At 31.6% G+C, this 13,482-nt stretch overlaps 1 protein-coding gene, 1 long non-coding RNA gene and 1 pseudogene across 2 annotated transcripts; 2 read left to right on the forward strand and 1 right to left on the reverse strand.

Annotated features, from left to right (window-relative positions):
- The first annotated feature begins 782 nt into the window (after positions 1-782).
- On the forward strand, positions 783-6,231 carry LOC105780877 (beta-1,3-galactosyltransferase GALT1-like; annotated as a pseudogene).
- A 482-nt stretch (positions 6,232-6,713) lies between these two features.
- LOC105780775 (myb family transcription factor PHL8) lies at positions 6,714-8,450 on the reverse strand. The gene is made up of 6 exons (XM_012605269.2): positions 8,303-8,450; positions 8,125-8,201; positions 7,963-8,020; positions 7,815-7,878; positions 7,644-7,713; positions 6,714-7,553 (listed from the first exon to the last, which is right to left on the reverse strand). The coding sequence occupies exons 1-6, from the start codon at positions 8,448-8,450 to the stop codon at positions 6,930-6,932; spliced, it is 1,041 nt and encodes a 346-aa protein (XP_012460723.1). The 3' UTR covers positions 6,714-6,929.
- On the forward strand, positions 7,363-8,131 carry LOC128040376 (uncharacterized). Its single transcript, XR_008195011.1, has 3 exons — positions 7,363-7,504; positions 7,662-7,736; positions 7,986-8,131. It is a non-coding gene; the product is annotated as an uncharacterized LOC128040376 (long non-coding RNA).
- Positions 8,451-13,482: the final 5,032 nt, after the last annotated feature.

Consider the following 13,482-nt stretch of genomic DNA (forward strand, 5'->3'; position numbering starts at 1 on the left):
TACAAATACTAATTTGTAACTATAGAAATGGATGAATTTTTTTTAAAAAAAAGGTCACATATGTGATTAATTTACTCATTTTTTAGTTGAAAAGACAAAATGCAATCTAACTCTTAATACAAGATACTTCATATCACTTTTAACTTCTTATACAACCTCTCTTTACAAACATGATTATGACATGTAAAAATAACTCCAAATACATACTATTTTTGTTACATTAATCTAATTCTATCGACATTATTTAAAAGCTTCTTTATTATAGAAATCACATCACAAGAAATGATTAAATAGATGATGGTATACCACAAATTATGTAGATTTAAAATGGAATACAAAATCAACAACTTTTAATCGTAGTAAAATATTTGAAATAAAAAACAAACATATAATAAGAAGACTCAATATTTCTAGATGCCAACTGAAAAATATTGAAGTTGACTACAAACAAATTTAATTGAACATAAAATATCTTAAAATTAATCCTAACTTTGAGAATATAGTATTAAAATAATAGATGGAGTTTGATTTTTCATTAATTTCAAATATAGTAGCTTTAGTGTCGAAATCAATTCTTATTGAAATCCAATTTGTTATAAACAAAATAATAAGATATGATGATCAATCTTTTATTATTGCCTCCTTTAAAATCCAATTTGTTACGTTCTTTATTTTTTGTATTTATTCGAATTTTAAAAATAAGGAAGACTAGTCCAAGTCAACAACTTGAAAACGGTTTTATTTCCCACCAACACCGTTGTTAGCGCAAACCACAAAAAAAAAAAAAAACGATTTTCAAACTTCAAAAACCGCTCTTTTACTTCAATTTCTCTCATCGCCGGTAAGTAAGTTGCACTCTCCGACTTCACTTTATACCGTTTTTTAAATTCATTTTCGCTTACTAACGTAACTTTTATGAAAAAAAATTTGAAATTTTACTAATGTTTTTTACTTCAATTTTCTTAAATTTTGTGTTTTTTTTTTTTTTTAGTTTGGTTTCTGGGAAAATTTTGAGATAATTCCATGCTGGTGTGGAAGATTTGAATCCTGATTTCCTTTTGGCAAGTTTGAAGTTTGAAACTTATATTAATTAAGGCAAGGTGGTAATGAAGCTAAGTAGTAAGTTCCAGTAGGGAAAAATCATGCCGTTTAATCCTATTTTTGATTAATCAAATTGGGATTTGTTTCCATTTAATTATCTTCTTTTCCTACATTTTCTCGCCAACCGATCATAGCTATAAGCTGTAATGACTGTTAACTTTCAACTTTTTCCTCTTTTTTTTTACTTTTCTAAAGTCAGATACGGCAATGGCATATTTATGTTTTTTTTATTATGAATTTTGATGCAAAACAAAAGCAAAATCAAGTTTATAATTTCCGTTAAAAGCATAAAATATTATATTTGGTTCCTGGTCATCAAAAAATTGCATCTTGTTACACTATTGAAAGAAATATATATAATTGTTTGAACTGGGAATTGATTAATGGCTTTCTTATTATACGAAGGATCAGATTCAGTTGTTTGTTTCTGCGTTGTGGTCCCTACCAGGATACCACCTTACCATTGGTCATCAGAACTGTTTTCTAAGTTCTTCCTGTGTGCTACGGGTCTTCTAGTTCATATTACAAATTTCTATATGGCTAAAGTTTATTGTTTATTTCAATAAACAAGAATATAATATGATTATTGAAAGAGCAAATTTAACAACTTCCTCCAATTGGGGTTTCATAGCTTCATGCATTTGACTTGTGCATGTTGGTCATCTACAGCAACTGTTACAAATTGATTACTGTGTGCTTTGCTAAAATGTTATTTTAGTGTCCTGTAAACTTCAATGGCGATACCGAGGTTCTTGAGATGTCTGACACTTGTCTTAGAATGAAGTTGGTATAGCTTATCAAAGTTGAACATCATGATGTTGAACAACAAAAGTAGATGTCCTGGTCTCCCGTTTCATCTGCTTTCTTGGAGTTGTGTAATTGTTTTGTCGGACTGGTTCTTTCTGTTTAATTGTATTATGGATATATCACTTATTTTCAGCGGCAAATTTTGATCCGTTTACAGAACTCTTTTGGATTTTGTATATCAAGACAGAAGATCATGCTTGCAAAGTGCTCTGAAGAGCTGAGGATGAAAGCTGAAACGCTCCATCTAAAGAGGTGAAATAATCTTTTAACATTTAAATATTGCTTACCAGTTGCTTCCATTTCTTTGGATTTGATCACTATGAGAATAAGCTGCAACACTTAATGATACAATTGTGTGATCGGCGGAATGAAGAAATGGTACGGTGGTGCTCTTGTTGCATCTTTGTTTATGTTGCTGGTCCTGAGATATGTTGTCATGAAAAATCCTGTTGAAGAAAGCTACTTGATGAATCCCTTCTCCTCCAACGCAACCAATCCACTTGAATGGGTGCATATCACAGGTTCACCTACAGTTCAATATCCAGTTAATGCTTCTCAAGTAATTTCTGTTGATGCCATAGCTTTCAGTCTCTTTGCTCAAAGGAACCTTTCCGAGGGAGAGCAACAATCTTTGTTTACCTGGAATTTGTTGAAGAACTTAATTAACCATTCTCATGCTTTGCCAAATGGAGTAGAAGCTATCAAGGAAGCTGGAAGTGCATGGAATAGCCTGATGGCTTTGGTTCAAGAGAAAAAACTTGGTTATGCGAATGATAATTCATCTAAAAAAGCAAAAGAGAAGCAGTGCCCTCATTTTCTTAATAAAATGAATGCTACAGAACCTGACAAGAGTGATTATAAGTTGCGAGTTCCTTGTGGCCTCACTCAAGGTTCTTCCATTACGATCATTGGCATTCCAAATGGTCTTCTTGGCGATTTTCGCATTGACTTAACAGGGGAAGCACTTCCAGGGGAGCCTGATCCACCAATAATTTTGCATTACAATGTTAGGCTCCATGGGGATAAGATGACAGAAGACCCTGTAATTGTCCAAAACACCTGGACTATAGCTCATGATTGGGGTGAAGAGGATCGTTGTCCACCCTCAACTCCTGACAAGAATAGAAAAGGTAGTGCAAAAGAATTAGAATCTTCTTCATGTTTTACTTCAAATTAAGGTCACTTGTACATTTTATGATCCTTACACGTTCTCTTCACATTTAAGTACTCTTTTTTGACTTTATTCAATACCAAACATGCAATTTTCTCATCTCTTTTGGATGACACATTAACAGAGACTGGAAATTCTGTCAACATAGAAGCTACTTCAACCTATTGTTGACAGCATTAGGCGTCATCTGACCCAAAAAACCTTGATTTCTTAATGAAGTCAATTAACAGCTAGTTGCCTTAGCTTCAGCTATGAAAATGCTTTACCTTAATAATGTGCAGTGGAAGGCAATATTTCAAGTTCATTTAACTTGCTTCCTCTTCCTCCTTTTCCTTTCTTAAATTTTTTGTATTCATGAGACGCGTAACTGCATCTATGTTCTTTTGAGAGTTAACTCAGTTGCCTTTTTCCAGTGGATGAGTTGGACCAGTGCATTAAGCTGGTCAGTAAAGATGATAACCGGACAGTTAGCCCGCATTCCCATGGTTCAAGGAAGTCTTCAGTGGGGCTGCAAGGGGTTAAGTATTTTCCTTTTAAGCACGGTTCATTATTCGTTGCTACTCTTAGAGTAGGATCAGAGGGAATACAGATGACAGTTGATGGAAAGCACATAACATCCTTTGCTTATCGTGAAGTAATTTTGTCATCCTCTTCTTATTCATATATTTTGTTAAACAATTAATAGTATCATCAAAATTTATTGCTTACTCGTTGCTTTTTTGTTTAGACGTTGGAGCCATGGCTGGTTAGTGAGGTTAGAATTTCTGGAGACTTGAAACTAATTTCTGTCTTGGCTAGTGGTTTACCCACTTCAGAGGATTCCGACCTTACAGTTAATCTAGAGGCACTAAAAGCAATTCCTCTCTCTCATCAAAAGCCAGTGGATCTCTTTATCGGTGTTTTCTCTACTGCTAATAACTTTAAACGAAGAATGGCACTGAGAAGAACATGGATGCAGTATCCTGAAGTTCGGTCAGGGACAGTTGCAGTGAGATTTTTTGTTGGAATGGTATGGTTTCCATATAAATTTATCACATAAAATTGCTATATATTTTGATGCTAGATAGTTGTAGTTATATGGATAAACCATTCTCGTCAAGCAGTACATGTTAATATATGGTTCTTGATTCATGTTTTCAAGTCATTGTTGCACCCCTAAAGCGCTTATGATTTTGTCCCAGCAGAATTACATACTGTTCGAAGTCTCAGGTCAGGGACAGTATTCATTATATTTCTCTGTTTTTAGACCAGTTTGGTTCCAATTGGTAGCTTATGATGCTTTACTGTAGTAAGTTGCTTCAGCACTAGTTAAGAATCTATTTGTCCTAACATTAGACACCCAAACACTGTAATATACTCATTATTTAACTGCAATGGTCGCCTATTGTTAAAGTCCTATAGTTATCTAAGCCTTTTACATATTTAACTTATTAAGTTGGAGGTGCGCTGCAGCATAAAAACCAAATAGTAAATTAGGAACTCTGGAATGAAGCGCGGACATATGGAGACATACAATTAATGCCTTTCGTTGATTACTACAGCCTGATCACTTGGAAAACTTTGGCTATTTGTACCTTTGGGGTAAACTCTTGTCTCTTTCTTTCAATAAAGAAAATCCTTCATCTCCTTATAGAACTCACCTCATAAACAGACAGAAGTTGTTTCTGCCAAGTTTGTCATGAAGACAGATGATGATGCATTTCTTCGTGTGGGTGAAGTAGTGGCTTCACTGAGCAGGATAAGTATGACTCGTGGATTGCTTTATGGACTCATCAACTCAGATTCCCAGCCTCATCGCAGTACTGATAGCAAGTGGTTTATTAGCCCTGAGGTAATTCTTTTAGTCAATTCCTTCAAGTGGTTTCAACTATATTGACTTGGTGCACTGTCAGTGGATAGAGAATCATATTGTTTTAGCAATGATCTTAAAAAAGAATCATGTTAGCCTTTTTTAGTTTGGATTTTCACCATGTTAGGTTTGTGCAACCAAAATCCGTTCTTTTCCTTGCAATCATGTTCATAAAAGCAAAAATGATTAAAATCATAGAAAAGAAAGAAAAAGAGCAGATATTTTGCACAACAGCCCTTACATAGTATGTTCGATGAGCCCTATAACTAAATCTTAAGCAATTTGAAGCTTTAGTGAGTTCTCATAATGCTCCTATGGCTGCATAGATATTTCTGTTAACTATAAGAGTATTAGCTGTCTTCTTCATATTAGCTTCTCTTAATGTTGTGTTCTATCAAGGAATGGTCCGAAGAGAAGTACCCTCCTTGGGCACATGGTCCTGGCTATGTGGTATCCTATGACATAGCAAAGGCTGTTTACAACAGGTTCAATGAGGGGCGCTTAAAGGTACACTGAAAATTTTACCTTTTCCTTTTTAGATATTTTGTTCTGCAACATTCTACTTGTATGGACTAATCCATACAAGCATGGGAAGTAATTGGAAAAGGATACTTTTCACTGCTTGTTGTGTGGATAATTCTTAGTGCTGAACAAAGCTCGTGTATATCAGATGTTTAAGCTAGAAGATGTGGCAATGGGCATTTGGATCGATGATATGAAGAAAGAAGGTTTAGAAGTTCGATATGAGAAGGAAGAGAGGATATTTACTGAGGGTTGCAAGGATGGATATGTCATTGCCCACTATCAAGGTCCAAGAGAGATGATGTGTTTGTGGCAGAAACTCCAGGAGACAAAAAGAGCTAGATGTTGTGGTGATCCATAAACAAAAGCAGACAACACTCGAGGACTACAATGGTTTTTAGGTTCCCCAAATATCAATATCTACAGTGCATTTCATCACCAGCACTTTTCGATGCTAACCTGATGAGAAGAATAATTGGAGGAAAAAATCAGTATTTGCTGAATGATCTGGATCGAGAATATTCGGACAAAAGATGGATGAGGTCAGTGGTTATTGATGTATAATTAGCCATATTTTTGCAGTACATACATGTAGGTCAGGAACAATGAAATTCTAAGTAGAAATGGTAGATCGATGCCATTTGTATAGAGAAGCCACACTGGAAGGAAATAGGAGTTTTTAACAAAGCTGATCTAGTGTACATTCTACTTTTCCCCTCTGCCTGAGTTTTTGTTTATATTGATGTAGCTAATTTCTTATATTCAGTTATAAGTTTATGCACATTTCATGCCCTTCTACACTTTCTTCTTATCAACAAGAAGTCATTTAAACTCAACTCAAATTATAAGATTGTGATAGATTTCTTTTAAAGATTAGCTGAGGTGTGGTTTATGCAGGCTTGAATCCTAATGCAACCTCTTCCTTTTTCTCGAAGTTAAGGCTTCCTTTGTACCAAAAAATAAAGATCAAGAAGCAAGCAGATTGTGCATACTCAATTTTGGCTGCTAACATTTTATCTCTTCATTAAAATAAACAATATTATATTTCAGGAAATTATGCTACCAAGCTTGGAACAACTAGCATCGTTGCTTAGCCTTATCATTAGTCACATTTCCCTTTTCTCCACCTTACCAACCACATCTGCCGATGCACTCAATGCTACTAGATCTACTCCAGTCTTCCTCTCCGTCTTCTTCCAATACATCCTGTTCACTTGTTTGCAACACTTCCTCTCTTCATCAAATAACCTTCTACACAAATACTGATTAAAATATGATCTTGATCACAAGAAATTTGTGTTTAAGATGATACATATACATATAACTTCTTCAGAAAAAAATATGATACATATAACAATATACATAGTTTATGAACAAAAGATTGGATTCTAAACAATCATGCTCGCTACTTGCACTATGTTACTAACAAAGTAACAATCATGTAGCATAGAAATTACAAACTAAGCCCATTGAGCGGATCTATTCTCTGCAATTCAAGTCTACTGCTTTTGAAGCTGATTCAGTGTCATTGTGGCGTTGGCTGTTGAGATCAAATGACCTCAACAATCCAGATTTTCTCAAACGATAACCAGTTTCCTCCCCAGGAAACTCTAGTCTTTTAGCTAGTGGCTGCTCAACCAATATACCATCAGAAAAGTCACTTCCACTTCTTTTCTTTCCATTAGCTTGATTGCTTGAACCACTAATCAATGGCTTCTTTTCTGTGTGAACGTCCATTAAAGAAAGCTCAGCAGAAGTACTAGATTTCTGGGTACAAATATTCTCATCTTGTGGTGGCTCCACATCTTTTCTCCTACAGCTCTCTGATGCTGTCAATGAGCTCTCCATGGAACTCATAGTACCTCTTATGGGACTTCTTTCTATCTCTTTTAAGTTTGAATCTCCTATTTTGGTCAATTCTGAAAACAAAGAACTCGTGCAGCCGGTGTTAACCATTGAGCCTAGTCGAGAGAGTTCAGCTTTAGCGAGTCCTACACCAACAGAAGAGGAGCTATACCCAACCAGTGTTTCTTGGGCTTTCTTTAATACCAACTGTAAGTACTTTCCTTGAGCTTCGATTCTTAGCTGCAAATGTCTCTGAACCTGAAAATGGAACAATATACCGATTGTTATGCATTGTTGAATCAACTTAATATCAGCTATATAAATTGGAATTGGTTTAATAGGCCATACCATAATCTGTTCATGAAGCTTTCTCTGTACCTCCATCTGCATTTGGAGAGCCTGAGCAATCTGCAAGCTTCTGATGAACGCAATAATTATACGGTCAGTAAAATCTGTTTTACTGTAATTTACATCCAAAATGTTGTCAAAAGATATAGGATCCATGTATAACTATATTACTCATTCATCTGGTTGTGAGTTCCATCACTAAAATTCCCATTATTGCTCCGAATCTCTTTATAGTCTGTATCACAAGGAAAACAAATTTATTGTTGTCAAACTCAATGTAAGAACTTAAAAGCAGAAAGCAATGAATTCTTAATCTCACCATCAAGTTTATTGCTATGGCAGATTTCTGTCTGTTGGAATTTCCCCAGCCTGTATTTCTGCAAACAGAAGATATGCGGTTAAAGCTTGTACTGTTTTTCCTATCTGATTACACAAAAGAAAAAGTGATAGTGTGATTTTTATAGAATGAAGAGTAAAATGCCTGTAAATGGCTTTTAAGATGATACAAAGTGAGTCCAGAAATTCCCATGATCCTCATCAGACTCTTAGGTGTTGCTTCTGTCCATAAACAGACACAAAAGAAACAGGAATTAAGAATATTTGCATAATATATATTATAAATAATATGATTAGGCAAGATGATGATGATGATTTTTAACTGTCTGCCCCTCCAAGTTGATTGACAGCTTCAACAAATCTTTGATGAAGTTGAGGAGTCCACTTTAACCTAGGCTTTGTATCAGTTGACAGAACCAAGTTCATGTTTTGATGACCCATGTTTTTGATGTTGTTGTGTAAGAGAGACATGAAGGCACAACAAAGCTTAAACTCATATATTATGTTTAGCTGTACTTCTCTTTATAATTTAGGAAACATTGATAGGGTTGTATTGGAGAGGGAATATATGCCATCAGCTGTGAATCTTTTTTTTTCTTTAATTTCTTCTTTAATCAGCTGTGAATCTGAGTCTAAAAAGGAGAGAAAGGAGCAAAAAGTGCATGGTTTATTTCCATGTCCTCGATTCTTTTTTTATTTCTCGAATTTAAATAGCAGTCACCATGATATTTACTATCGATATTCACCGTAATTAACCGTGATAACATTCTTACATCCGCAATGATGATGAACATGATACGACTTAAACGTATATTACAATCTAAACCCCAGATCCCAGCTTGATGAACAATGGAAGCAACTTTTCCACACTATGAGAAGCTTTCAAGTGAAAAGGCAATAAACAAGATGCCTATAGTGGATGCTTATTTCCTTTTTGATGGTTGAAAGTGAAAAACCAAATGAGTAATGGCTCTTTTGCTTTTATATGGTATGGTACTTTGTTTTTGAAGTGACTAAGTGGCAGATTCTTTTTGTTGTATGTATGGATGTGGGAATCAAAGAATCTAATTTTAGATTTTTGTTTGTCTCTGAATCAAATCAGCTCAAACTGAGGTTTGCAAAAACCCTCTTCTCTGGAAATTGAACCAAAAGTAACAGGATTCTGCAAGTTTACTCCATTACAGGACAACTTCAGCTCCTTGTTTTTCTTTTACACGTTATCATTAGGGCTGACCGCTTGACATACAATTCCTTTTGCAGCTTGGGTTTTTACCTTATCATCAAAAACATCTATCAATCAATGTCCAATACCATCCAAGTGGCGTCTCAAAGTTAAAATCCATGCATCATCACATCAGGTATAAGCCAGGCAGGATCACATACATAAACAACTTACTTGACATAATCTTTTAGGGTTCAAAAACTTCTCCCAACAATATATGTACGTGTGTTATATCTAAGTTAGCATTTAATGTTTAAGCTGAATTGATATCATATTAATTTTTTAAAAATTTAATTAAAATGTTTATAACTTGTAATGTTGGGTGAATTAACTCATAAAGTTATGAGCAAGATCAAAGGTCAAGCTGTTGTAGGGCTACTTGATGATGCAAAAAATAGATTTACTAATCAATACATGTCTCCATGGCCCTAATTCTAAAGTTATCACTACTTACTTGTTCACTCTCCTCAATGCAAATTATGCTAACTTTATTTTATTATTAATTATGGACATAATTTTCAATATTTAGAGCTTGGTTTGGATGTTGAAATTATATAGCTAATTTTGAATTTAATTATTATTAACATCTTTTAGAGGAGGTAAGTTTTGGGTTTGTAAGAGTTTTGGCCCTTAGGGACACATATATTGGTACAACATTTTAAACTAAAATTTAATATTTTTATATTTAAATTTAAAATAAAATATAACCATTTAATTAAGTTATTGAAAATAATTAATAAATTTAAGATTAATATTTTCATATAAATATATTTATATGCTTGTAATTGAGATATATTTACATGTGTAATATATATGAAGATATTTAAAATAGAGATAAATTCGAAACGATATATCGAAACACATTGATATCAATATATAATGATACCTGAACAAAAATGATACATTCGATATATAAGAACATTGTTGAAGGGCAAACTACACAAAAGGTTACTAAGTTATTAGTAAGTTTACATTTTGGTCACTCAATTTCAAAAAGTTACAAAATGGTCACTAAATTAGGTAAAAATTTTCATTTAAGTTACCGGGTTGTTAAAATCGTGGCTTTCTAGTCTTCTCTATTCTAACCGCTTGCACCAATCAAAAGCTCGCATTCTCTCTCTTAATAGTTCATTTTTTTTCTTATGAAACAACTTTCTTCTCCAATCTTTGACATTGGTAGCCAGATCGACTCGGATCTAATATATATTCTTCTACTCATCAATGAGTATTGATCTACTGTACCGATTGTCGAATCGCCACTTGAAGCTTACTAACTAGACCTTTTTAAAAAAGAAAACTTAATAGCCCAATAACTTAAATAAAAACTTTCGAATAGTTTAGTGACTTAAATAAAAAATTTGTAATAATTTAATAATCATTTTATAACTTTTTAAAATTGAATAACCAAAACATAAACTTATTAATAATTTAATGACTTTGAGAGTAATTTACCCACAATTGACTTTCGTTTTGGAAGTTTTTGTTATTTCTCAATGCTTAGTGCTTGTTATGGAAATCAATATAAGGAAGAAAAACAACTGGAAGTGGAAACATGAAAGGTAAAGGCAAGAAGAAGTCGTGGTCGTGCACCCTACAAAACTTTAAGGTTTTAAGTAATTGTCAATTCATGATTTTTTCATAATATTATATGGCTTCGGATCCATAACCCATCTTATCACTATATTTATAGCCCCACACCCTTTATCATTACCTCCTTTTCTTATCTTTAAAATATGTTTGTAATTTTATACTTTTTAAATAATTTTAGTGATTTTTAAAATTAAAATTTTAATTTTTAAAAGATAATTAAATATTGATGTATCATTCACATGTAGCACACATCTAAGAGTTGAAAAATAAACATAAATTTAAGAGTTGAAAAGACAAAAATAAGTAAGAGTTAAAATAAGCGAAAAATCATTATATCTTTATTTTAGAGTAAGGAAAGTAAAAATGTTGTAGGACATAATGTCGAATATAATAATGTTATGATTGTCAATGTCGTTGCCATTGCTATCATGCTATAGTGTTGAGGAGCATTTAAATTATCAAGATTTGCAAAAATCCCATCGTCATATTCCACCCTAAAATAACATTTCTTATTATTTGATTGATTTATGGGTGTGAATATTCATTCCTTTCAGCGATGATTGAATTTGATTGGTTTGACAAAAAAAATAAGATATATTTTCAAAAAAGAAATTAATAATTTACATCAATTTAAAATTATTTCATTTTATAGATAATTATTTGATACATTGAATTTTAAATTTTTATTTCCAAAAAGCAAGAAATCTTAATTGAAATTTAAAATTTTAAAATAAATAAATGAGATACAATTAAAATACTATAAATTTTAAAAATTAAAAGTTACAATAAAAATACTTTTAAACCAAAATATATTATTATTTTTAAATAATTAAAATATTTATGTAATTATTAAAATATTAACATTATCAGTTAAAAATTAAATTTAAAATTTTAAATATGTTTTAAAAACCATAAAAATAAAAAGAATTTATAAACAATTGTAATTTTTATTAAAATTTAAAAATAACATAATTTATAAGTATATTAAATTTCTATTAAATAATTTTTAAACAAATATAAAATATTTTTAAAAATAAAAATAGAAATAGAAATTAAATTTAAAAGATTAATTTTTAAACACATATTAATACACTTAGAAAATTAAATTTAAAATATTTGTTAACATAACAGCTTTTTAATTCAATAAAATATTGATAATTTTTTAAAACACAATATAAAAATACTGATAATACAAACAATCATAAAATTTATTAAAAATATAAAATAATTTAATATGATTTAAGTTACACACAGGTAAAATAATAGTTAAACAAGAGAAAAAGATTTGGTTCAAAATTTTGGACACGTGCCGGTCACTGAAAATTTATGTTTCCTGGATTTCCAGCAAATGAAAGCCACTAGAAAAGAAGAATCTTTTGCAACCCCGTCCCCGGCCCGCGATGGAAGAACCGAAGATACCAGCTGCCGGTCAACTCCGCAGTCTTACGTGGCGGAACACCATTAGTTGAACCAGTGAATGGCAGAGATGATGTGTGTTAAAATGAACTTTTTTAAGTTTTCACCAAAATGTGCTGAGCTGTACATGACCCGCCAGGTGGGTCACTTGACATGTGGTTCTTTTCTTTCATGTCGGCAATTACAGGTTGTATAAAACAAAGGTGAATTTGCAAATAGGGATGGGTAAAACTCCTCTCTAATCCCTCTCAATTTCAACATTGAGTAAATTAGTATTTTTAAAAAATTAAAATAATTCAATTACTATCAAATTTAAAAGTGAACAAATACGATATCAATGTTCTTTTCAAGTGTACATAATTTTGATTAATATAATAAATTTAGTCATCAATATTTATAATGTTTTGTGTAAATATTGATGAATGTTTTGGTCAAATTTGTTAAACTAAGACCAAATTGATAAAATTTGTAAACTTTGAAGATAAGCTTGTTATTATACCAATAAAATATCTACAATTGACTAAAAATATTAACTTTGTGATTAATTATCGCTGCTCATTTTTAAATTGACAGAGATTATATTATTTTGATTTTAAAAAAAACTAATTCTCTCAATATCAAAATTGAGAGAGATTAAAATATTTTTTACTAATAGGAGCTAATAATATTAAGGCTAATTGCATCATTGAATATTTTATTGTAAAACATTCTAATTGAATCCTTAGAATATTAATATTGTATAAATTATAAGGACATGAAATAGTTAATATTACTTTAGACTCAAAACAGATCAAATTCTAAATGCGTTTATGTTTAAGTATGGATAGTTTTTATCTTGAGAGTTGTTTAAATTTTAATATTTTTAATCACATTAGATCCATGTATTTTATGGGATGGGTATGAAACATTTTTATATGAGTAACAGTTACGTTATAATGGGAATGGAGGAAAAGGTTTATAAGCAAGGAGGTTCAATTTGAAACTCACACAAATTTATCATTCAACTAGCGTAACTACATATTAGTTAATCTTTTACTATCATAATATATAATTATATAGAAAAATATATTGCTTACAGGTTTAAAAATTTTACATGGACAATAGTGATTTTTAATTTTTATTTAAGTAATAATTTTATAAAACATATTATTGTGCATTGATTGGATAAAATTAATTTTAAATATATTTAATGTTAAATTTAAATTAATATTTAATGCAAAAAGTGGACAACTAAGCCTAAATAGAAATTTTACTAATTAAAACATTTTAAAATTA

This window comes from Gossypium raimondii, chromosome 4 (genome assembly GCF_025698545.1).
Source record: "Gossypium raimondii isolate GPD5lz chromosome 4, ASM2569854v1, whole genome shotgun sequence".
Classification (NCBI taxonomy): Eukaryota; Viridiplantae; Streptophyta; class Magnoliopsida; order Malvales; family Malvaceae; genus Gossypium; species Gossypium raimondii.